Source organism: Blennius ocellaris (genome assembly GCF_963422515.1).
Source record: "Blennius ocellaris genome assembly, chromosome: 16".
Taxonomy (NCBI): Eukaryota; Metazoa; Chordata; class Actinopteri; order Blenniiformes; family Blenniidae; genus Blennius; species Blennius ocellaris.
Genome location: NC_137665.1, coordinates 4,172,468 through 4,199,244, shown reverse-complemented (window position 1 = coordinate 4,199,244; position 26,777 = coordinate 4,172,468). Strand labels below are relative to the sequence as shown.

The 26,777-nt window shown below is 41.4% G+C and overlaps 2 protein-coding genes across 2 annotated transcripts in view; both read right to left on the bottom strand.

The window, feature by feature from the left end:
• The window catches only part of nsfa (N-ethylmaleimide-sensitive factor a), a 41,252-nt gene extending 28,452 nt beyond the window's left edge, over window positions 1-12,800 (bottom strand). The window contains exon 1 of the mRNA XM_080512052.1: window positions 12,735-12,800. Within this exon, the coding sequence (XP_080368178.1) occupies window positions 12,735-12,746 (12 nt within the window). The 5' untranslated portion in view covers window positions 12,747-12,800. The remainder of the gene's footprint in view (window positions 1-12,734) is intronic.
• A 7,264-nt stretch (window positions 12,801-20,064) lies between these two features.
• LOC308140824 (cyclin-dependent kinase 5 activator 1-like) lies at window positions 20,065-21,596 on the bottom strand (the record flags this gene model as incomplete). Its single annotated transcript, XM_080510765.1, has 2 exons — window positions 20,065-20,556; window positions 21,078-21,596. The coding sequence occupies 2 exons, from the start codon at window positions 21,594-21,596 to the stop codon at window positions 20,065-20,067; spliced, it is 1,011 nt and encodes a 336-aa protein (XP_080366891.1).
• Between the last annotated feature and the right edge of the window lie 5,181 nt (window positions 21,597-26,777).

Here is a 26,777-nt window from a genome sequence, read left to right as displayed (position 1 = left end):
AGTGTCATGACTGCCAGAACATATACGTCTGGGACTTGGTAGTTTTATAGTTGAGAAACGTCTGTATAAATGGGGCCTGAGACAAAATTTTTTTTAAATTGTTTCTATTAAGAGCTATTTATTGCTATTGCTGCTAAATTAGTTGGATTGTGAAGTGGTCTTGTTTTTTGGATTTTTACGAGGTCAGTGCAATATCTTGTCAGACTGGACACGATTACAGCGTCTCCGGGTAAACGATATCCCAATAGTTTGAATATAGTAAATGGTTGCTGACATTCGCGCAGGTTAACATAAATAAACGCTTTAATTGAATTTGATTGTGCATCACTCCTGCGTGGACTAACTTGTTTTAACTTAGTTTAAAGTATCACACTGGACAAGAATTAAATCTTTGCGCACGACTGAGATTTTCTGGAGGGACTGTTAAATTAATCATGTGGGGTTGTGTCATGTTCATGCAGGCCAGATTTGAGGTTCAATGGCTTTTATTTTCTCAATTTCACCCCAAACCTGGTGGATTTGTTCTATAAAAATTTTTTAAATAAATAAAAATGAACAGCATATCTTTGAGACCAGATCGGATCAGAGACACAAAAGAAAAGAATTAGTTGGTTTTGCTCTTTGATGCGTGAATGGACAGTTACCAATGGATGAAAAGAGAAAGGACACAGGTGAATGATCATTATAGTTAAAATTTCTACTTGATAAATATAGTTAGTCGTCTGAAGTTTGTTAGTCTGACACTAATGTTGTGATGGCGCAAAGAAAGAGCAGCGGTTCAGCTGTGTTAACTGGCAGGACTGGATCAGTTCGGCATCAGCAGGCATGCTCAAACAGACAGGTATTACACAGAAGGAAACACATGAACAGATTTTGAACAAGAGTTGTCTTTTGTACAAATTCTTGTGCTTTTTCTAGGTTTGCCTGGAGGAAGCTCTGAGCTTCCTTCAAAACCAGCTGACTGCGGGGAAATCAAGTCAGATTTTGTTCTTTGTGGAGGAGCAGTGAGAAAGTTACAGCCCACCTGTTGTGCCGCAGCTCATCTAATATATAAAGTCTTTTTTAAACCAGCTGCAAATGTAACCATTGGTAGCAAAATCCATTGGTTTACACCAAAATGAGCTTCAAGCTATGTGAAGCTAGGTGAAATCTAACCCCACATTAGCATGAGCGATGATTTCCATAATTAGGAAGAAAAGGAGTCGATTTCACCAAGTAATGTCCCGCTGGCTCACCAGGTGAAAAACACCAGTTTTAAACAACATCGCAGAAAGTTACAGATTTTTTACTTTGACATCTGAAGGCAACTGTACTGTGTACTTCTCCCTCCTTCCATCTGGCTCTTTCCTTGTTTGAATCTCTGCGAGGGAGGATTCAGGGCGAAACAAGCAGACGATGGAAACAGCTGCAGCTTTCATTCAACAGCCGTCATCATCGTCTGCTTTCATTCTTTCACTGACGCCACGGGACGGGACAGAATTACAATCGATTCCAGTAATGGCTGGATTGTAAATGTCCATTGTAAAAATATTTGACAACTTTGCCGAAAAACATGACCAAACTTCTTCGCTTGATTTGAGGAAAAAAGCAGCTTCAGTCTCTGTTTTACCTGCAGAAACCACCTGTTTATTTGGGTTGGGGGGTTTTTTTTGTCACTGAGGCGGTTTTGGCTTCACGGTGCTGCACCCATGATCCACCCGTGTTTCCTCACTTTTCTCCCTGAGCGTTGAATCGTGGGAGTGGCTGCAAAATCTCCTCTATTCCAAGCATCCCGTTGAATTATTCATCCAGCTGTGCCTCGAGGTGGGGATTCGGTCAGACGTCTGCGCTGCCGATCGATGAGTAATGACGCCGCTGCTGCAGAGCCGAGGTTTTACTTTAGCACGGCATGGCTCAGTGTGACGTCTAAGTTTGCGATCGGCAGTAGCGATAGAATCTGTTCTCGATTGCGTCTTTAAAAAGTACGAATCTATCCTCAGCTCATCTGGAGAAACTAGTTTTTATAACAGAGTAAATTGATTGGGCACTGCTGCAATTACCGGAGCCGCTGTCTCCTCTGTAGCTCCGACTAGTGGTGAACCGCTGTATCGCACTTTTTCATGAATGAAACTGTAATTGGTTAAAAAATATTTCTTGCGCCAACTTGAAGTGATAGTTTAGCCGACTAATCACACATATCCCTATTTATAATACATCGAGTAGCCATTGCACACTTTAATTATTATTAATTCTATATATATTTATCCGTATTTTATCAAATGCAATCGTGGTATTGGCTTAATTATGGTATCTCATGGGTGTGATAATGGAAAGTTCTAGAAGCGGCTTCCATTATACAGGTAAAAAAAAAAAAAAGCAAACATTACATTTTTCCTGATAAAAAAAATCTAAATTTGCAGATTGATAAAAATGATGAATAGAGTGTTTATCTCTTTGGTTAATGCCTCTGAAAGTCTCACAGCCGAGGAGGAAAATCAATGTTTTTTTGCACTTACTTCAGCACAATTAGATTTAAAATCATTTCCATCTGGCTGATTCCATCTCAGTGAAACCTGCCTCAGTGAATAAAACCCCCAACTCATCACACACTTCCAAACAGTGACTTGTATTTTGGGAACCGCACCAATTACTGAAAGTAACTTCTCTGTTACTTTGTATTTGGCACGTGTGGAGAAGTCGCACTCATCCTGCCATCAGGCCACGCTATGAAACGAACGAGCTGCGTATGTGAGCCAAGTCCGCTTCCCATTGAAATAAATCACGTTAAGTAATTTCCTGGCACATACAGACGGTATTAAATCAACCACTTTCAGTTCAGGCGGTGCTGTCGAGTCTTTCGAGGGCAGTGATGCGGCTTCCCCATCGGACTTAATTGGTTTTCGCCGTCCATCAACGTTATGTAACAAACCATAAATGTAGATGTTTATTTTTTTTATTATTGCACAGGCTTTAAAGCTTCAAAATATGCAAAAATATGCATGGTGAAAAAAAAAAGCATGAGTGGCTTTTTAAAAATCTTGCATATATTTCTGTTGTTTGTTTTCGTGTGTGAAATAAATGGTTTATGTTGACCCACGTCCCAGGACCAAAACCACACCGACTCACGTTTTCAAAAATAACTCTGTATATGGATGGTTTACGCAAACCCGCATTTAAAAAAGCTGGAGCTGCCATGAACATGCCGAACCTATAGGCGGCAGTGGAAACGAGAAGCCAATCAAAAGCTCTTTTTTCTGGACCAATAGAGAAGTGGAGCTCATGATAAATGCGGCGTTTGAGTAAAAAACAAGTAAAATACAAGAAAATATTAACTGGGAATACTGTCAATCGAACTATAGACGTACTGGTAGTGTTTTTAGAACTGTAAGCACAGGTTTCACACATATGAAGCTGATATCTCTTTTGTCACATTTTGTGACGTTAAACTCTTGTCAACATGCAAACGTAAAGACAAAGTTTTGCAAAATCTCCACTTTGGCCAGAGTTTTCCGTCTTCCCATGCTGTGTGATTTTCATGACTAAATAATGTCTGATAAACTGAAATAGAGCAAAATAAAGTGCATGTGTTTGATTTCCAACGTCCACCTGAATATCTAGTTTTGTTAAATTCCTGTCTTGTTTACGTTTACACTCGGTTTGTTACATTCAGAAAGTTAATTTTCTCCTTTAATAGATTTTACTTTTCATAGATAGCAGTAGATATTTCTGAAACACGTAATATCAGTATACCCTACGCAATATAGTTCCAAGCAGCTAAGTTTTTGTCCTACTACAATGTAAAATAATGCTGTAATTTGTTTGTGATATCTCAAATAAACAAACTTAAAGGGGCTGATCATTTAAAGTTTTGTGAGCTTCATGCTAATAGATTAACTAAATATTTTGTTTTAATTAATTTTGTTTGATTTCTTTTAATACTTTTAGTGCTTTTGAGGGCCCAGTGCTTCATCCAATTAATCCATGTTGACACTAAAATGTTATTTGAGTACTCACATAACATTCTTATTTGAATATCCACAAAAATGCAAACGGGACATGCAAGCTATTCGTGCTCTATTGTTCAAGCAATTAATACAACTTTATGCAAGATCTTAGAGAATCAAAGTCTCCGGCAGCCTTCATAGTTGGAAGAAGATTTAATGGTTTATTGTTCACCACTTTTCCATCATGGATGAGATTTGCTTGATATGCTGAATGAGGTAAATTAACCAAAATGACCAGTTTAATTGGTAGAAAGTGTTCCGTTCTAAAGCCATTTGAATTATTTCTCTGAAAAGATTGTTGTTAATTAACACAAATCCTGACTTGACCGCAACATGCATGTAATCCCAGAAGTCCATTGTATACAGCAGGTGTGTGTGTGTGTGTGTGTGTGTGTGTGTGTGTGTGTGTGTGTGTGTGTGTGTGTGTGTGTGTGTGTGTGTGTGTGTTTATCAGTGTGTTGTTGTTGCACCACACAATTGTATTCCTCGGCAGTGTCCTTGAGAGAGAGAGTGTGTGTGTGTGTGTGTGTGTGTGTGTGTGTGTGTGTGTGTGTGTGTGTGTGTGTGTGTGTGTGTGTGTGTGTGTGTGTGTGTGTGTGTGTAGCTCTCTAAAAATAGCTGTAGCTCTGAGCTCACAGAGGAAGGCCCGGCATCCAGACAGCCGGGGATTAACCGTCATTCCCTTTAACTCCTTTACACTCAGCCGGTGACACACACACACACACACACACGTGTGTGTGTGTTCATGTCTTAAGGAAAATGGGGCTATAAAAATGAATAAAATCTATAGCAACAAACATATTCATGTAAATTCATTATAATGAAATTAAAACATCTGCTTTCTTTTGAGAAATAACCAAATTCATTCTAAATCTGAATTATGTGGTTATACTGAAATACCCAAGAGTTGTTTCTTGGTGTTTTTCTTAATTGTAAAGAAAACTACCCAAAAATCAAGTCATTAAATAGCATTAATATTTAGTTTTATGTCTTTTTTCAAGAGAAATTATGAAAATTGGGAGTGACCAAAAAGAAAATCAATACAAAGATTATACAACAGGTGTGTGTCTCACGTACATACATACGTATATACATGTGTTTGTGTAATTGAATTGCAATTATGAATTAAAGAAAAATGAAAATAAGCACAGTATTGTAATATAAATAGCAAAAACAACTATATTATGTTGTCACAAGACTATATTGTTTGAAAATCATAAAATCCAGATTTGCTATTCCTGTAGTCCTCATTCTTTCAGAATTCTGAATATTTCAGATCAATTTAGGGCTGAATTCAAATTAATGAGAAGTGGGAGTTGGATAATAGATGAAAGGCAGCTACTGCTGTTTCTGTTCCATTCATAATTCCCTTCATATTCATCAGGGGTCTCCCAAGACATTTCCCCCTGTTTGTAGTGAAATGCAGATTGTGTAACAGCCTGTGACCTCAGCGATGCAGACTGCCGTTCCTCACATTGGGCGTGGGTGCGGCAGAAAACACAAACAGGCTCCTGAGGAATGGCGTCTGAGTGTGGAGGAGTGAACTCTGCCGAGGAGGCGGCGGAGAAGGAGATGCAGAGGAGACGAGCTGCCATCTTCCGCACCCCACTCGCTCGTTCCCTCTCATAAGTGGGCGTCTGTTTCTCTTTTTGTTTTGTTTTTCTGTATTCCCTTCTCTACGAGCGTTAGCTTTAAAAGCAGCAGATCTTCAGCTACTCTTCAGGGCGAATCTTGAAAGTCTTGTTGCAAACATGACTAAACCTGCAGCGATTTAAAACGGCTTCCAATTTACGCACACATAAAGAAAACCATCTTCAGATGTTTAGGTCGTTGCTTCAAATGTCGATTGAAAACCTCCCGATTGCAAGCTCACTTTCTTAATTTAGAGCCTTAATAAAAACACAGGGAGCATTTTTACATCGAATTATCCTGGTTTATGTGTTTACAAGACGCTGTCTTTCCACAATAAAATCACTCCGAACTCGGGCTGGTTAGCCAGAAACACATTGAATCCACCAATAATCCCAATAGAGGTCTATTATGCTGCATGGCAGCCACCACCCATAGTGTGTTTATGGGTGAGTGTGAGAATATGCTCTGGAGATGAGCTCCACATACTGTCACGACATTGATAATTCACAGTCAAAAGCGGGAACCTAGTGTTTGATCACATGGGCACTGACAGGCTCTCAGCTGTCGGGCCTGTGAACATGCACACTCATGCAAACATCCCCTGCTTCACAGATTAGACAATGGCAGACCACCTTTATGATCCCATGGAGCCGTGATGGAAAAATTCTATCAGTCGTTGAGCAGCAGAGCTTATTGAGCGATGTAGGATTGGGAAGATTATTGCGTGAGGATTTTCCTTTTCTGTGCGTTCAATTCAACCAGATTATCAAAGGCAGACATTATGAATGATTAATTGAAAAAAAAAAAAATGTGCGTGCAAAATGAAAAAAAAGTATTTATTAAATTAAAAAACATTTTTGTACATGCTATGTTAATTATCGATGTTAATTTAATTGTTGAACTAATAGTGAAAACATGCAAACTCAACACCAACATGTTGAGTCCAGGTTGTCTGGCTATGAAGCGGGGCTGCTTACCAGGTGGACGAGTGAAGGCTTCAATTAAATTGAGAAGATATGAGGTCGGTAGTGACAAATCGGGGGTGGACTTAAATCATGGGCCAACATTTGCATCATTAAAATAATAAGAAAACACTCAAAGCAAACATCAAACTGCATCAATACTTCCCCTCCACGCGGCAATGTGCCACCACTGCACTCAAATTCCGCTAAAGTCGTGTGGGCGCCTGACAGAAAACTCCAACTTCATTGTAATCCTGCACTTTGTATTTCATCCACAATCTTTAATATTTAGATGTTCTGGTATAAAAGAACAGCTGTTTTGCTCTGGGTTCAGTCATTCTGCCATCATTACTGGAAATTACTTATGAAGATCTTGATTAAATACTAAAATCGTTGACTGGGAAAGTTGCATTGACTTACTGTGGAGCAAAAATAGACACTTCTTCTTCTCCGCGCTTATCACAAAACTAATAGCATGAATGCTACTGCTTACTTGGCCAGACACAACGCGCAGGTCAACAGTCCCTCCACAACTGAAGACGGCAGAATGACCGGGGAGGATACGGGGTTAACTAAAAGCAGTACTAGCAGATCTTGATCTCTCCAGCGGTACAGACTTCTTCTTACTTATTTCAGCATAATCTGAATAAACCGTTTTTTTTATTTTTATGTTTTCATGATGACTGCCTGTGTGATGTTGAGTCCATGATGGTGTCACAACGTTGAACTGTTCGCTTTGTCCTGACCCAGTCTGACAAGTATGCCCAGCAACAGTCTGTGTGTGTGTGTGTGTGTGTGTGTGTGTGTGTGTGTGTGTGTGTGTGTGTGTGTGTGTGTGTGTGTGTGTGTGTGTGTGTGTGTGTGTGTGGCCAAACAACACGCCACTGGTCACTTTTGACTCATGGATGCAGGATGACCAGGAGGCTGAACGTGCCATCACATAACCACACAGATGTACTTTCATAGGAAGAGGAAATGTAACACACTGATGAAATCATTCTAATCTTTAGTGCTGAATCCAGTTCAAGGCATTTCTGTATTTAATTTTTCACATGTGTTCTTTATTATATCAGTCGCCTTGATTGAGCCTCGACAGCTTTGAGATTTGACGCTGTGACAAGCGGAAATGTTGTATTTCATGGAAATAATGTAAATGAAGATATATACATGTAAACATATAAATGTTTGTGGTTCAGTTGCACTGAAGCTTCTCTATCAAGCCTGTTATGACACATTTAAGCTTTGGTTACCAATAGAGAAGAAAACTACTCGATTATGCTCCCTTTATCGCCATGGTAACAGAAAAGAAAATTATCTTTGCGGTGCTGTTTGGTCTATTCCTGGTAGTTTTCATTGTTTCAATTCGTTCTTGTCTTGTATTTCCTCACAAAGCCTCTCCTAATGGTGCCGTGGGTTCAATCTTAACCTCGGGTGAAGAGGGACCTTGTGTAAAAACTCGCCAAGTCGATGATGCGTTCCAATGACCTGCTTTGGGAGACAGCAGCCAAAATTACTATCTGATATTCTCTTTTACTGTTTGAGTCTCTTGATGTTTTTTTCTTTTCGTTGGTATGTCAACTCTCTGTGGTTGTTTTGTCATGGAGGTCAAAGCTTCTTGGTGTTCACATGTGAGGCCACAAAAAAATCCATGCACATTAATGAGCTTGATATTTTTATATATAGCTCGAGTAATCATTGTTTTAGACATCTGTGATTAAACAACACAGAAATTCAATGAGCATAATCCAACTGAGAGATTTAAAAATGTCAGGTGGGATTGTCTTTTTTTTCTTATGATACCATGAACAATAAATTGGCTTAGTTATCCTGCACCGTTCATTATTAGATGTAGACGGCACTGCGACTTCAGACCAGATCATAAACAGCACCTATCCTGAAAATAAACCTTGTAACAGACCTCAAGCTTTTCCCTTATTGAAAGAAACTCATTAATTCCTGGTGTAAAACTCAACAGGAAAAACAAAACGCACAGTCATCATAAAGCAAAGTGGCATCGAGCGACTCGGAGCTCTTGGGCGTAGCGCCTCGTTCACCAATCACTGGTCAGACTGTGAAGACACGCAGGCGGTTTGACTGTTGAAAACATTAAATCCTGCTGTGGCTGAATGTCTGAGCTCAGTGCTTATATTGCAAGTCAGATCCGTTTAACCTTCGTGCAGATTTCATCTTTTATTTCCTCTCCGTGACAGTAAAACAGTGAGACTGAGGCAATCAGAGAACCTTCACGCTGTCATGGCAAGCGCTTCTCCTGTCGGAGGGATGTCGCAGTCTAGTTCTCCGACTGAGACAAAGACACAATCGCATGCACGTGCAGCTCAGATATCAGCACTGACATAATGGCCCGTGCGAACGCCTCGCTCTGCTTTTAGCTGGCGGTGAGGTGATCAAGAGATTATGAGGCTGGAATATACTTAATGCACCGACAAAAAAAAGTGCTCGCTCATTCACAAACGCACTTGACTCCAGTCCCCGTGCAGTGCATGATGACACGGTCTGGAAGTGTGACGCTGTCGCTGATCGCATCATGACTCTGCACATTGGCCACACCACCTTCACGGTGTCACCAACAGACTCAAAACTCAGATTCATTTATACAAGATAAGATTCCCAGCTATGGAGTGGCAGCACTCTGATCAACCTGCATTAAAGGGGTCATATTATGCAAAATTCACTTTCTATTGGTCTTCCCATAGTAATATGTGTCCCCATCACTGGAATTACACCCCAGAGGTGAAGAAGATCTATGAGTTCTCTCCCTGTTTTGTTTACATTTTTTTTAAAGTGTGTTGCTCCAATGAGCGAATCAGAAATCAGACCCTATATAGTGTCATCAGGGGTTTAGCCAATCCCAATCAAGGTAGGCGCCTCCCTTTGACTCCTCCCACAATTTGTCATCTTTGCTCTGGCACATGACACCACCAGAAGAAGTACTTCCTCCTCCTCTTCCCAAGATGGGCATGAGTGGGTGGAGTCAGACCAGGTCACACAGACACAGCAGATTCTGAATGCAGCTCCTATGATTCAATATTCAAATGGGAAAAGTGGGATTTGGGGCAATAAACTTTGAATACAATGTTTTTGGACCAATGAGACACGTGAAAGTGTTGCAAAGCTGTATAATATGACTCCTTCAAACAATGTGGATTCAGAGCGTCTTCATATTGTCCTACAGTGAAGCTTAACGGTTAATTTTTAATTCACAGAATAAAACAAGTTACACTATGAGCCTGGTTTACTAAGACCCTGTAAGAAGTCTGTTTAAAAAGCCTTCAAATTAGGGTGTTTCCATTCATAATTCATAATTGCTTGCGGCCATGATAAGAGTGAAAGGAGGAAGTTATTAAATGTATTAAAGCGTCACAGGAAACAAATCTACATTAGATATGTAAGATTATATGACACAGATTAGTCAAACTGTGGTGGAAAAGATGATCAAAAAGATTAATAAAAGACTTAAAAAGGGGTACAAACACAGGAAATGTCTCATAATAAAGTCGACAAACAAAATTTGTGGGGGGGCCAGTTGAGGAAACACCTCTCACCATAATAAAAGCAGCATCTCTGCTGAATGATGACCAGATTTGTATTTCCATTCAAATGCAATGACAAACGGCACAAATGATATTAAATGGTAAAAATCACATGGTGCATTGTACGTTGGTCCTCACAAACATGGGCAATCTTACATATGTATGAAGGAAATTATTTTTTAACTTTGCCTCTCAAAAAACTAACCAAAATTACACAAATGTCATGATTTGTCGCTTGAAAATGTGTCTAAATGTGATATACTTCTCATTTTATTTATGTTACAGAGTAAAGAACCCTGTTGTCACATCTAATAAAATATGCACTAATGTTCTATAATTCCATATTTGCAATTAATGGTGCTACAGTATATATACCCCATGTGTCTATTTTTACACATTTTATGAGCAAAGTCATTAAATGTGTTGTTGCAAATCGCCCATACTTTGCTACTTACAATCAAAACAACGTATGAATTGTGTGGAAGTTATACTACTGTTGAGACAAATTTAAAATCTGTCAAAATGTAACTAAAAAAGTGGCAAATACAAAAAAAACTCACTGTTCTTTCACAGATACTAGAAATGTACGTATCCTCCAGAAAACAAGAGAAAGGATCGGCAGAAATACGAGTGAAAGGTCGCTAACGCAGGAAAACAAACCAGGATCCTGCAGAGGAAAAGGTGAGACAGGATTTTTTTTTTTCTTTTTTTCTGCTGGATGGGCATGTTTCAGGAAGATTTGTTTTGGCCATTTCACTTCAGGCTGAGCGATGCTGTAAAGGAGCAGACACACTGCATCACTTTATTTCAACTTTTTCCTATCATATAAAAGAAAAACATCCTTTGGCCGACAATAAAAAGGAATGTTTATAAAGCTAGGATGCCGTGAGTTCATGTGAACAAAACATTATCAAAACGTAAGGCTTCAAACAGCTGAGATGGTTTGAGGTGCATGCACAGGCCCTTTCAAGGGTTTGCAGCTCCGGATGCATCAACAATACCCTGATGTCAAAATACAAGTACTTGGTGCAGAGTGTTGGCAGGCTGGAAGCTGGACAAACAGCAGATAAGGGGCATAAAGAGACAGACACTGGTAGGGCGATAACATGCTTTGAAGGGAGGAACAACTAATTGAATCCACAGTGCAGCTTCAAAAAAAAAACTGAGAAACAGCACAATAGTAGACATACCAATTCCCATTACTGAATTAGATTTTTGTTCATTAAAAAAAACAACAGATTTTATTTTACATGCTCACAATGAAGATGAGTGTTGAATTTGGGGTTTATAGCATGTTTTTTTTTGTTGATAATGCTATGAAAATCTCAACATGATTTGTGTTAGACTTCACAAATAAACAAAGCCATTTTCTAATTTCATAAATATAACTTTAATAAAGTGACCTTTGTATTTGTTGGCTCGCGTTCATTTCTTATGCTACGTATTGACCTAGAAATGAGTCCACTAACACAGAGAAGTAAGCCAAGGGAAATTACTTGTCAAAATACTGTGATATCACAGCTTGTAAACGCAGAATACACCCTTAACTTCAGGTACAGGACTTTTTCGACTAATTACCCTCAAGCACATGTTTTTGAATTCTGTGAAGAAACACACCTTTGCCAGGACAAATAGAATATGCACATTCTGCACAGGAAGGCCCCAAAATCCAACCACGAGGCCAGATTTCCACCAATAAGAGAAGGATAATGACCATGAAGGAATGTGCTATTTCTATTGCTCAGAACCATAAATACGGACCCGCATGCTATAAAACTATACACGTTTTGGGGCTCCTCTTAGATGCAACATCTTGAGATTTAAATAAGAATCTGTCAGTCTCTCGTGCAAACAACCCCATTAAAAATGGAATTTATATTCTGAGAAATCGGACCACAATGTGAAATTGGAGCTATCACTGTTTTGACGTAATACTGCCATGCCTGGAGGCAATACCATTTTGAAAGTGATATCAGGCTCGTGAAGGCAGGTGGAGACCTGACACCACCCTCAGTGCACGGACGGGTTGCACACAGGCCCTGAGATAAACATGCGCACAACCCAGCCGTGCGCACGCTCTTCAGAACTGCGCACGCCGAGGCGCAAAAAACACAGGCGGCAGACTGGAAGCTGAGCAAGCAGCTCCACCGGCCATTCATTGCATCTAATATCAATATAAATATCAATATGTGCTTGCTGACGTGCGTGGACGCACCGACCAAACTCAAAGTGAATCATTGTCATTTCCAAAAAGCTTTTTTTTTTCTCTCGGTTCACGCGTTTATACGCAAGGCTCAAGGGCACGCCGAGCCCCCGGATTAAAGGAGCGACACGCTGGTCGCGGGCAGATCCGCTCTCTTCACTGGACATGCCAGGGTTACAAGGAATGGGAATAACAGGAGAAATAAATAAACCCATTCCGCGGTGACGTTCGGGCGATAAACGCACCGCGACTGCTGACAATCCAGAGGAGAGCCGAGACTCGCCCGACATTTTGCGCCACGGAACCGTATTTTTCTCTCTCTTCGTGTATTTATAACTCCGTGACACACCTATCGAGCGTTTTCTTTGAGAGGGATACTTAAATGAATGCCTCTGTTTCTTACCCGGGTCGCCATCTTCGCGGTTGCGGTGGATGCAGCGGATGCAGCTCGGGTCAATGGGCGATAGGAAGCTGCTGGGACGGAGAGGCGGAGAGGCGCGACGTACCGAGCCGCTTTATAAGCCACCTCGCACCGCACGCTGATTGGCTGCCGCAGGAGAGGAGCGTGCGCACTCGGCAAAGGGAGAGGGGGGGGACGTTGAGTCGCGTGCGGTCGTGGAGGCTCACGCATCTTTGCGTCTCACGTGGCAGATTGATAGACGGAGGTGCGCGCGTCTCACGGCTTCAGAAGGAGCGTCATGACGTCAACACCCTCAAAAGATCACAAGAAATCTCTGTTTATACAAATAAAATATGTATATATTTTTAGACAGTTTTAATGCATGACTTTATCCTTTTCCAAGTCATAAATTGCATAATATAGTGAGAACAACGTAGTTAGCGTGGAGTTAATGTAGTTTTTTCGTTTCAGCACCATGGACAGCGCCTCTCTGCTTTTTTTAACAGCAGAGCAGTCCAACGTGGGACAGAACTGGCCCGCCAGAGGGGTTCATCACGACCAACGAAAGAGTAACAACATATTGATCAACATCTTTTTTTTCCACAGGCCATCAAAGCCCTCTTACCAACTATACCCACCCCACCCGGAGAATCCCAAACATCATGAAGTGCAACCCCTCCATACCTAAGTATTCTATGATTATATTAATATCTAATGGCAACACAAAAAGAAATAGCAGGTCGTTTGTTTTTTGTTTTTTTTAAAATCATAAATTGATGTGCATTCTCTTAAAAAAACAAAAAACAAAAACAAATCTAGACTGCCTGCAGCTGCTGTTGGTTGGCTCAGTGACTCTCTGCTACCTTGCTGTGGTCTTACTAGGAACTGCTTCAAAACGTTCATAAATACAAATCTATATGAGGGAAAAGGATGTTGAAGAAGCTGCAGAGTAGGAGAATGAGATGAAGACTTCAAAGAGACACAGACCGCACCTCCTCTGCCCTCCAGTCCTGTTGTTTGTTGGTTCATGTTGGTTGACTCTTTCCTCGTTCTTCCACCGCACACTGCCCTGCCCTATGTTTGTGTGTCATCCACTATTCGACACACATTTATCACTTTTGCATCGAAAACACATCAGTGACAATCACTTATTGCTCTGGGTTCTGGTTTCAAGAAAGTCCAGGAAACTCTGATGCCCATGGCTCCTGGTTGATGACTGAGCTCTGGGGCCACATGTGGATCTTCAGCTCCTCTACATTGGCTCCTTGAAGCTCTCAACATATCATTTGTAAGTAAACATTTTGTTTTCATTTTGATTTCATTTGAATTCCACACTGACATTCAAAAATGGTGTAATGTCCAGGGTAAAAACAGATAAATAAGGCGAAACAACTAAATCAGCCACAGCTTTGAGGAAACGAGCAAATGAAGACAAAAAGGATAAAAAGAAGAAAAAATATTTTTTTTTTTCAAAAAGAAAAGAAAAGATAGGATAAGAAAAAAGAAGGGAAAATCCTCAAGGAAAAATGGAAAAGATATCAAAGGAAAAAATACAGAAAAACTCATTTCTGACCTTTGAGAAATGTAGAGCGGCTATAAATAGGTAAAAAGCCAAGATGTATAAAATGACAAAAGCAAGAAAAAACCTTTAAAAATAGCCACAAAAAGGAAAACTTTAATAAAATATATCTAAATTGTCTATGAAACCTTCTTAAAGCAACTTTATTTTATGTATGTAAAGCATTTTTTTTTCTTATTTCAGATAATAAAGCGTTTTTTTGTTAAAAAATCGTTAAAAAAAACAAAACCCAACTGTTGATAATAAAGGTTTAGGTCCTTGTTGTCTCAACATGGATGTGATATTGCTGCTGTGTACTCTATACCAGGAAACACTCTGGTAGATGGTAGAGATTCATTCTCATTAGACAATAACAGTCTGCATCAGGAAGACAGAGGTAAGTCACAGGTGGCACTGTGTTTAGGGGAAATTCAAATATTAAAAAAGAGAAGATTCGTGGATGTGGAGACCATGCAAGTGTTGGAAGAAAACCCACAGGAAGAACATGGTCACCATTGAAAAAACAAGATCCGACAACACCATGCTTGTAAAGGTTTTTATATAAAGTACCTGTAACAGTTGATCAAAGTATTCTTATTTCCCACATACATATTCATACATCCACATAGTAACAGGTTGCAGCATCAGCACTCTAGTGACACTAGTAGCCTCGACTTTTTGTTCAACAAAGATTCTTGTTCACACAATATGATTCACAAATGAAAAGGAAGGAAAACCAACTTCATCATCATGAGAAGTATCATATGTTACACAATAGTTTTTCGTCTTGTACGTGTTGCGAGAGAAAATATGGCACGTAGTTATGAGTCGACCGGTGATGAGGGCAGGTAACGGAGGGTGTCGTCGTCAATCCGTTCTCTTCTGCTGGATCCTAGAAAGAGGTTCATTCTACAGGTTTTTTTTTTTTTCTTCTTCTTTTTTTTTTTTTTACTGTCCCTGCACAGCAGACAGGACCGGAGCAGGCGGAAGAGAAAATTGTGGAAAAACACTGAGGGGAGTTTCTCACAACTACATCATCACTTCTCTCGTTCGTCAGAATTTGACATACTGAATATTGCAGAAGATTTGTGGCGTGTGTGTGTTATCGGGCATTAACACATTTGGCATTCAAGTTAATAAAACCGATCATCAAATTTTCGGAAAAGTCTTTTGTTGGACTCAAAGTACTGAAGTATTTTGAAGTAGTTTCAAGTTGTCCGGGCCTGACTTGAGTTTTTCCTTTTCAAATCCACTCCCTCCATTTCACAGGAATAATACATAGACCCATCTATTGAAATGATACGCTTTCGAACCAGCTGTTAGTAAAACCGCTTCATCGAATACAAATCTTCCGCTCATTTTCACTACCTCCCTATGAATTGTTTAAATAATATGTGTACTTCCTCAAGCACTTCTGTAGTCGGTGAGATTGCCAATGCCAAAACTACAAGAACAAGCTAAAATCACTAGCTTGTGAAGCTACCTCTTGAGCTAACGGCAGTATTTAACATGACTTCTTAGCAACTTATTCTTCTGTTTTTGGAGGCAAACTCATCTTAAATTTGAGTATTTATCTCATGACTTGTGAAAACGTTTTGCAAAGCCTTGTGCCGCTTGGAAGTCTGAATGGTACTCCATATTTAAACATTTTACGTTCTTATAGTAAAAATGAAAAAGTGAAAAGTCAAATTCAGCTAATTTTCTGCAACAGCAGATACAATTTAAAATAAAATGTTGTATCGGTTGCATTTACCAACATGTGAGTGAGTTGAATATTTCAGCGAGACTTTGTTTGTGATCTTTTAGTAAAGTGTTGCTCAAATGTTAGTCAAATAACTATCTAGGTGCTCTTTCACATGTTTTCGCATTGACTGAACAGAAACTAATCAAGTAATTTGCTCATTAGCCGTCAGGCTAAAAACAGCTGTGCATTGACTACTGTTGTTTTAGCTACCAGATGGCGCCATTTAATGTTTACCTCTTTGAATACCATTTTGCTTCAATCCTTGTAAAAATGATCAATAGAACATAAAGATTGACAGGAGATATAGAGCATAGTAAATCAAGAAATCTCATCATGTCATATTTGATTAAAGCCTTGATCATACCACAAATGTTCCTGGATGATAATAACATTACTGTAATGTATAATTTTTTTTTTTTACTTCAATCTTGTTAGATAGACTATTTGCAACCTTTGGACATGCTTATTCTTCGTCAATTAACCTGTACCATGTATAGATCCCACCAACTACTGTGCAGTTTAGGTTATTAAGTAGCCACACATTATAAATGTATCGATATATTTTTATAAAAAATGAATTATTCAACAGTCGTTTGTTGGGGAAATGCCATTGAAAGAGATGCTACTTGTTCAAACTGTCAGTTCTGAGGAAGGGCGTGTAAACAAGCCAGTTTGCCATGGATTCATTCTCCCTGTGCATATTTGTCTGATGAGGTCTGATGCTGGATCAAGGCTACATGTTTGTTTGGACAGCGTGGAACCTGCTGCAGCCCGGCCGGTGAACACTCCATCACAAAATACAACCAGTGGTCGAACATCACCTGCATTGTGGAGACACCCAGTCTGGAAATAGGCATAACATTCTGTTCCAGTAATACATTTTGAAAGTTTTCCCAGTGTATCAGGAATTGTTCTTGAATGTCATTTGTCTATTAAAGCACAAAAAAGACCAATATCAAATTTTTGAAAAAAAAAAAAAAAGAAATCCTCAATTTGCAGGCAGAATGTTGAATGCTCCAGTTTAGGATGACTCCGATTTTGGCATACATCTTTGCACAGTGACACATAAAACCTCACCGTGTGTTATAATCACAAGCTTTCCATGTCGTCCTTTTGAAGAAAGTCTCTAATACATGTTGTCACAACATTATGAAAAAGCTTATTCACGATTCCTTTATAGTCTTCCTTGTTCAGCAGTCGGAGACTCTGAGTTGGCTCATGTTTGTTTCTGTTTTTGTGGAGTTTTTTTTCTTTTTTTTTTTCCATATGAAATAATGAGTCTTTATAGAATGATATGGCACAAAGATGTCTGCCTCGTCTCCGAAGGCAGAGGTTTTTCCAAAAAAGTGAAGACAGTTTATTGGCAGGGGCTGGAACCAGTGATGTGACATTATCCGGGGTGGGAGTCTCGCCAAAAGGGAAGATGTGCAACATTTGTATGTCACTTTATGTTAGTGTAATTTCTTTTTTTCCCCCACTTGAGTCACCTGTATATTGTCCGCCAATATTGATCATGGCAGTTTATTGGCTTACAGCTGAAAGCATCCACAAACGGGTTTCCATAGCAGACATCTTCCAGGTTGTATTACGTTTTGAGGCTGAAATAATTCAAATCAAAAGTCTATAGAAATGCAATAAAATGCTAAGATTTTGACATACTTAAGGTTAGCCCATAAAAACGGGTGCAAACTTGAGATTTTGTTCACAGATGTCTGGAAGCTGATCGACTGATGAGATGTGCAGTGGACAAAATAACACACAGGATCCATTCAGCATCTGCCTTCACGAATATTAAATATCTTGTGTCTGTTCCAGATCTCGTGATAAAACAAGGAGCTTATGCTAATAGAAGAATGTATTTTTTTGTGTGTCTCTATGCTACTCAGTCAGTATAAATGCAGGGTTCACAACATCTGATTGACGATTGATGACTGGCATTGGGCTCAGTCTTGAGCAGAAGTGCTGCTGTTGTTGAGGAATTTGCTCAGCTGACTCTTCACAACAACTTCATCGTAAGATATTATCTGTGTTGGACCCCTTCTTTGTAAATCAAGCCCACTGTTGCATCATTTAAAATGTAGGGTCAAACATTCATATGGCTTGAAAGTGAGGATTGTATTAAAGGTGATTTTTGTGAACCCCCTTCCATTTAAATAAATAAAAAACAAAAAAACAAAACACTGCATTTTCTTATCCTTGTGTCGTCCTAACTGTTCCCAATCGTTTGAGTTATTTTAGACCCTGAAGCACCGTGAAACCACCTCGAATGATGGAAGCTATCGATGATCTGTCACTTTCACATGCATCCCTTATCCGAGAGTCCCGGATGTCACATCACTCGCTCTTAGCTTTCCGTAGTTCAGTGCGGCGACCGCTCAAGTCTCTTCTGTAACGTGAGGTGCGGCGTGGCCAACACAAAGCAGCATGCTAGGAAAAACCTATAGAAGCACACATGCATGTCAAACAACTCGGTGAATAAGTAAGCCGTCAGGTCAGTGGACCAGAGTCTTTTAAACATGGGGCGACTGGGCGGGACTGGACCAGTTCAGAGCAGACTGGTGCAGATGGACAGAGAGAGCGAGAGAGAGGCAGAGACAGAGAGAGAGAAAGAGAGAGAGAGAGAGAGAGAGAGAGAGAGAGAAAATCTGTGTTGTCTCAGCGTGTCCTGGTTGCTGTGGCGAGCAATGAGCAGAGATGGGTGGGGTTGTAAGGCGGGGGGGGGGGGACTTCAAACAGCAGCCAAGGTCTCTGGAGCCCGGAGTGGCAACAGCAACATCAAAGCATGGGCTTGGAAGAAAAGTTCACATCTACACTTGCAGCATCTTGCCCTGCGTCTCCACGCCTGCAATATAAATCACATTTTACAAATGTGACGTGTGAACGCGTTGGCTGCAACGGGTCACACGAGCCGCTCTTTGGACACGTCCTCCATGAACCAGCACCAGCAGTCACTCACACAGCACACAGTCCAAGTGCAGCAGAGTTTTTCTTTCTTTCTTTCTTTCTTTCTTTCTTTCTTTCTTTCTTTCTTTCTTTCTTTCTTTCTTTCTTTCTTTCGGATGGTCAGCACCAATATGGACTGCAGGAGAAAAGTGCGGCGGTAAGAGAAAGAAAGGACATCCCCCGGTAAAATGTGCGCTGGAAGGGACAATATTGCAAATTCCCATGTTTTTTTTTTTTCTCCGTTTGTTTGTTGATGTAAACAGCGTGATAATGGTTCGTTTTCAGAATGTGTGCCACAATGATATTATATACTTTTAAAAATAGATAACTGGACTCCCGATTCAAAGAAGGTTTTACTGGATAAGCCCGTACAGTACTTTACGCTATATGCAGGTGGAGTAATCCACTACAGTACTATTATATCAAATGTTGGCGGTGAATTTGACAGTCTGACAGACTCGACCTCATCCATGTGACGATGTTAGTTAATGCTCTAGATGTTAGAACAGTGGGCCATCAGGTGAGTGCAATAAACTTGGGCAGGACTACTGGAAAGGGGTAATGTGGAATTGGCCATAAGCAAGTGGTCATGTGCAAGGACGTATGAATTGACCTCATGCAACGTGGTACATTTCTTTATAGATAAAATACCTGGATGTTAAATATATATACATATATACTGTAAGTTGATGATTTATATATGTATATATACAACATGTGCCTTTAATTGCGTGAATCTGTGTTGTCTGGCATCTCAGTCTCAAGTCAATCAGATTTCATTCATTTTCTCAGCAACATTGGGAAGTCTTGGAGTAAAAATGCTTCTCATCTCAATCTTTACCGTCAGTGTGACTTTAGGAATTAAATACCGAATTCAGTTCTTCTCACTTCCTGAAAGTCTGTTCAGTTTTAAGAGCCTCATAAAACGTGAAATGTGGTCAATTCCGAACTCCTCGAGACGCCAGACAACAGCACTGCTCCAAGATAGCGCTACACTGCATTAAACTAATCTTCCTGTCATCAAGTTGTGAGTTTCCTGTCCGTCCATACCCCCCCTCCCACCCCCCCCACCCCCTCCCGGCTCCTTTTTATCGGTCAAGGCCTATGAGGAGTTTAGTTTTCTCCTCCTCTTTCTTGCTCTCGTTTTTCAGGTCGGCAAACACCTGGGTAAAGAAGTGTGGGTCGGTGTTGATTTGGAGCATCTTGCCGCTCATGCGGTTGATGATCTCCAGGCAGCGGTCCCAGAAGGCCTCCTTCTCTGCCTCCACCAGGAAGGGCTTGAGTGGGTAGGAGATCTCATTGCCCATGTAGGAGTAGGACAGGTAGAGGCAGGTGAGCAGCGAGGCCTGCAGCTCGCGCTCCGAGGCCACCTCGGCCGAGACCACGTCGCGGCACAGCATGTAGAGGAAGACCACGTTGGCCGGGGTGATGAAGCCCTGGTCCTGCCAGCCCTGCAGGAGGAGGGATCTGTCCACGCTGCGCAGCCACAGCACCGGGTCCGTCGGGGATAGACGCTTCAGCCTGTAGCACCGACGGCACAGGAACTCACCCAGGCTGCGCATCAGCTCGCTGGTGGACGCCTGTGTTGAAGGTGATAGAAGGTCAGCATAGGTAACCCAGATGAAGAGGAAGACCCAGGAATAAAATCATTTACTTCGACCAGAGAGCCGAGTCAAGAGACCAGAATGAACTGATAAGCCCAGTTGGAGAAGGCATCTTCCAAGATCTATGAACAAGTCCAGCTGCCCAGATTCAGTTGCTTTTTGTTTGGTCTGTCTCAATGTGGACGTAGCTGCAGCGTGGTTACAACACAGTAGCTGAGGTGTCAGTTCTATGTGGGTCATTATGATGACTGGCTCAACAAAACAGCTGAGATCAACAACAAACATGCAGACAGCAGCAGACAAATATGAGCTCCTGTTTTTTTGACACTGCTCGTGGAACTGCCCTGTGGTTAGAGGCTAATGCCAACGTTACAAACAGTGGGACATCTATGAGAGCTAATGAGAAGCTCTTATTTCAATCAAGACATCCACACATGGATTAATTGTAGCTTTGCTGCTAATTTTAATAAAACTAATCAGTCGTGTTAAAGCGTTACCTGGACAATGACACGCTTTGGCGTGCCGGCTGCAGTGGACGGCTGGAGCCCCGAGCCTGTGAGGGAATTCTTTTTGGCAACCACAGTAGCTACGTTAGCCAAGGTCTTAGAGGTGGGCAGGTGGGAGGAGGTAGTGGTGGTGGTGGTAGCTGAGGGGTCCTGGCCTGACGTGTAAGAGGAGAGATTTGCGCAAGACTGGGACTTCTTCAGCTTCAAGCTGTTGGAGGCTGTGTTGGCCGTGGCGGCGGCGTGACACTCCGGGGAGCTCCCTTTCCCGCCGTCCCCGCCCTCTGACTGCAGTTTCTTGGATCCCTTCCTCTTTGCCGACACGGCCACGATTCGTTTCCATGGCAACACACTGATAATGGAGGGGCGTTTGAGGGACTTTGCAGCTGGAGCGGCAGCATCCTTTGCGTTCTTGCTGTTCTGGACAGCGGTGTAGTGGCCCACCGTGGCCGGGCCGTCCTCAAAGAGGGCCGCCTTGCGGTAGCTGGGAGACAGAGAAAGCACCGTACCCATGATGCCCGCTGACGATTAACGGCGGTGCAGGCAGTAAAGGGGAATAGTAGCGGGGCAAGCTCTCCGATGTGGACAAAGAGCTTTGACAGGGGCAGAGTGTCTCACTTCTGGTGGAGGTTAAACCTGTGAGAAAAGGAGAGGAGAGAGCAGAAAAAGATATACTCCATTAGTTGCAATGCAGAGTCACAGAGCGTTGGAGTGGTGAGCACTCGATCCTCACAGTGAGAATATGCCATGCACCCTCATTTTCTCCCACAGGCCAAGAGCATGTAGTCAAAGGTTAAATAGTGAGAGAGTGAGTGTGTGTGTTTCTCTATGTGTGGATGGATGGATGGATGGATGGATGGATGGAATACAATGTCAGTAAGGCAATATTTTCACCATGAATAAAAATGGCATTTTAAATTTTCCAGGGCAATAAAGGTCTTGTGCCTCACAAACCGTTTCTGAACCCTCAAATACACCTCACAGACTTTTTTTAATAAGATTTAGTTTGAGAAGATATGGAGATAGCTCCAGAGAAAAATAATGTGTAAACCCGGAGAACACATCTTATGAAAAAACATTTTTTAACAACACTTTCTCTTCATGCAGAGCTTCCTCACTGCTCTTCTATTAGTTTTTCTTTTCCCCATCAAGTTGTTTTTGAAATGCTCAGTTTCCCCTGTGTGTTTGTTTTGTGTTGGGATATTAATTCTTCACCATGACGGCACAAGTACTTGTACGTCAGGCGTGACCATTAACCTCATTATCACATCTCAACCCTCGTGGAGCAAAACAGGTTTGGGAACAAGTCAAAAACAGGAACAGAACAAAATCATACTTCAAAGCCTCACTGACAAGGCTTTATTTAATTATTTCAAAAGGGTCGCTCTAAAAAGTCGTTCTCCTCTCTGCTGTGCCGCTCGATGCTCTGAATCCACACACCAATCAGGATCTCCTAAGAATAGGCAAGGCATTTTCCAAGAGAAAATCCATCAATCCAAAACTTAACCCGTTCTGGAGCAAGTTAGATATTCAGAGTAAGTTAGGACATTGATTTATCACTCTACCAAATGGTTAAAGAGCATATAAAGGGTGAACCTGAAGTGAGAGGCCATTAGTATTAAATATCAAACTGATCTCATGTTATATTTCTCTAAAACCTCTTTAAAGCACAAATTAAAATACTACACTGCAAATGATTAATGAAGGATTTTTCAACCACCAACCACGGCATTTCATATTTCGAGTTAAAACACATCAATCGGGTGCACAGACTTTGAAGGAAAGACGATTGATGTGAGCAACGTTAGGGGGAAAAAACCCACATTCCTCAATGTTTACAATTACAATAGAATTGTGAATGTGATGATTGGCATGAATTTATGATTATTTGTCTGGGGAAAAAAACAAAGAAATGCAGATGTTTCCATATATGGCTACTTACAGGGTGAATAGGCTTTAATTCTCATGTACCTGCCCACGGAGACATTTCCATGGGATGTGAATGGAGATGTTGCTGTTGCCTAGCAACTATTTTCTCTGAGCACACTCCATACCCTGACAGAAAACCCCTTTTTTGGTTTTGCTGCCTCCAATGGCATGTTGGGTAATGTGCATGTGTGTTTTGTGAATGAAGATATTGCCTGACCCAATTCAGCTTCTGCAAGGGAAGGGAAAGGGTTTTTTAAAAACTGTCAGTTCATAGAGTTAAAACAAGTACGAGGGGTTTTCTCCTGTTTACCTGCGGTCTCTAAGGCCATGGATTACCCATTGCAATCACTTTATAATTAGCAGATTTCCACATGAATGAATGGCAGTGAAAACAAGCTGTTTGGCTTTTCATATTTTCTGAAATCACAATGTTCACACTCAAAACTTCACCTATTTTCACATTAAGTAATTTCAAAGACATTCTTTCATGGCCTATTTCCTTTTATATATTTAGCTTCCCTTGAGGCAGGCCATATATAATTGACATTACTCGTTTTATTATGAGTGAGGATCCTGAGTTGCACAGGGATGTGTTTATAAAATCAGAAATAAACAGACAGAGTCAGATTTTGAGACCGAGTCAACCAGCAGTCCTGAAGAAGATACCCAGACCATGGCTGAAGTGGCCAAATGAGTACTCCAATCAAAAGGTTGACTGTTTGATCACAATTAGCATCTGTCCACATGTAGAAAAGAGCACAACTATAGCAGTATTTTCACACACATAAAAAAATGTGGCTAATGCACTTGGGCTTTAGATTTTTATTACAATTATCTGCTTAATAAGTGTTACACGTATTCTTATTTTGTGAGTTAAGCATGGTAATATTCATGCAATTAAGTGTAGCAGTGTATTTTAGCTTCCATTGAAGACAATGTTATTTAAAATCTAAACAAAAAAGTGGACTGCTAGTTGAGTCAGGTATTTTAACAGGTTAGAGATGAGGTCTGGTAATAATAAATGTGCTCGCTGTATCATTTCTATAATATTGAGCCCATGATGCAGACATTTACAACTGCAGCCATGTTGAACTCATATTAAGCTAAGAAGCATGTATTGTGATTGTGGAATAAAGGAGAACACGCAGTGCTCACACAGAAACTGCCCAGACAATTGTATTAATACATATTTAAACCTAAAAGTCAAATTTAATCTAAAAGGTATGTGTTTGGAAAGTCAGTAAAAACCTAGAAGGCCAGGTAGAACAAGCAAACCTCTGATTTTTCCTTTTATTATTTACATTATTATTATTATTATGTGTGCATGCATGTGTGTTGTTATTATTGTTGTTGACGCTGCAGGATTTCTGTCTTTATTTCTTTTCTGGAGACACTTTTGACCCACTCCCTTGAGGCCCTGTCTTAATTCTTCTGAGCTGTACACTGTGTAAGACCTCGAATTGTGGGTGAAAATAATAATTATGAGAGTCATTTTCTCTGCTTGTATTTAATTCCTCAGTGTCTAAAATCCGCAGGGAGCCGTTACACTTCAACATTTGATGCATATCTTGCGAATAATCCTCCAAAAACCATGCAAAGAAAGACAATTGTTGAATGTGCTAATGCACCTGATGGAATGCTGGTAAACTGAACTTGAGCCGAAATGGTTTTCGTCGTATGCATATCTGAGATCTTCAGTATAAATTATGTGTGAACACTTAAAGGTGTCTTGCGCTCAGTGCAGTCTGGTTTCTGCTTAAAGCAGCATCTAGGAGGCTCATGTCGCCCTCACACGGGCCTGCCACTGTTCATCAGTATTATATAAGAACCAAGATAATGCAACAGAGGCAGGGAAAGAAATGTGCGCAAGCATCCATCTTAGCTTCAAAATGGAAGCCTTGGACCCCCTCAAACCCCCCCCCTCCCTCCGCAACACACGGCAGCTTCAGCACCACCAGCTCCAAAGCTCCTGCTTCTCACCAAATCTCCAACATAAACGTGATGAAATGCGAGGCTTTCTTGCGTTTTGTTGCGCAGGATTAGTCATAAACAGCATGCGGTGGATGCTGGTGGCTCAGCCTTCTCCTGGGGCCGATTTATATTTCATCAAGTGGAAGGAGATGAGGTGGGGGGGAAAAAAACAAACCATGATGATGCATGCATCAAAACAAGCCTCCGTGTCATCCTACCTTCTGATTATTGAAGTCTTCTTGCGAGATCCATGTATCACACCTTGACCCCTCCTTTTTCAATGCGGTCAAAATGTGAAAGCGCTCTCGGTATCCAGATCTGGATCGGTTTACATAAAAACCCGACTAAACCCCCACCCAGTCACAGGCCGACAGAGGGGTTTGTCTCCCGGGTGGGCTTCTGCCTTTTTTCCCCTCCGTCTCTCCTTCTCCCTTTCCCTCAGATCTTCATAGATAAAGAGTGCGTCGCTCCTCGGTGAGGATGCCGATGCTTCGCTCCTTCGCTCGCAGCGAGTGGAAAGACGTCTTCCATTGAGAAGCGACGATCTGCGCGACGCTCACAGCTCCGACATAAATAAAAACAAACCCAAATCGGCACAAAAAGAGGTCAGAGAAAGAAAGGGAGATAGATAGAGAGAGTGAGAGGGAGGGAGAGAGTGGGGGGAAAATGGCCACTATGAAGTCCAAAAATAGACGGAGCGTTTATTCCCTCAGCCATGCAAACCTACCAGAGAGAGAGAGAGAGAGAGAGAGAGAGAGAGAGAGAGAGAGAGAGAGAGAGAGAGAGAGAGAGAGAGAGAGAGAGAGAGAGAGAGAGAGAGAGAGAGAGAGAGAGAGAGTAAGAGAGACCCGATGCTTTTATGCAGGCATCTGCAGTTATTCGGGTTGGATGTGGGTGGGAAACGGCGGCCTGTGATTGGCTGCTGCCTGGATGCTGCCGCTGGCGCCGCCGCCGCCGCGCGCCGTGCGCTGCGCTCCGGCCCGGATTGTCGCAGCCGCGACGCTCCGGCCATTGGCCGCCGGCGCGTTGTGCGCAACCTATCGAAGGAGGAGCTGTCCGAGGTGCTGAAGCTGCTGGTGCTGCTGTAGTGATAGTGGTGACTGAGGGGGGGGGGGGGGGGGGGGGGGGGGGGGGCGGATGTTTGTGAATCACTTCGAGTTGGCCGAGCCCCCTCTAAACGCTGAGGGTGCTAAATCCGCCCGCAGACGAACAAGCTCATCTAAGCTGTTGCTGCACGAATAAGACAGCCACCCCCACAGCAAACGTTTCAGATATCAACAATAGATACCTTTCTTCAAAATGCATTGGGCTGTTTTGAGGTTGTTATTTGGTCAGAGGCTCATTTTGCCTTCAGTTCCATCACCTGCAGCTGCACCAAGCCTCTGTGTGTCAACAAATAAAAACAATAAGGTTAAGTGACTAACAGTGTTAGGTCATGGCTGGTGAGGCAGAATCTGTCCATCCATCCACCCATCTTTACATACATACATACATACATACATACATACATACATACATACATACATACATACATACATACATACATACATACATACATACATACATACATACATACATACATACATACATACATACATACATACATACACACAATGCATACATACATCTTATATTGTGCTTTATCCTGTGCGAGTTGATGGGTGCTTAAGACTTACCTACTTACTATGACACAGAACATGCAACAACATAATAGACAGACATATAGATGATGAAGATACCAACAACAACAACCACAATAATAATAATAATAATAATAATAGTAATAATAGTAAT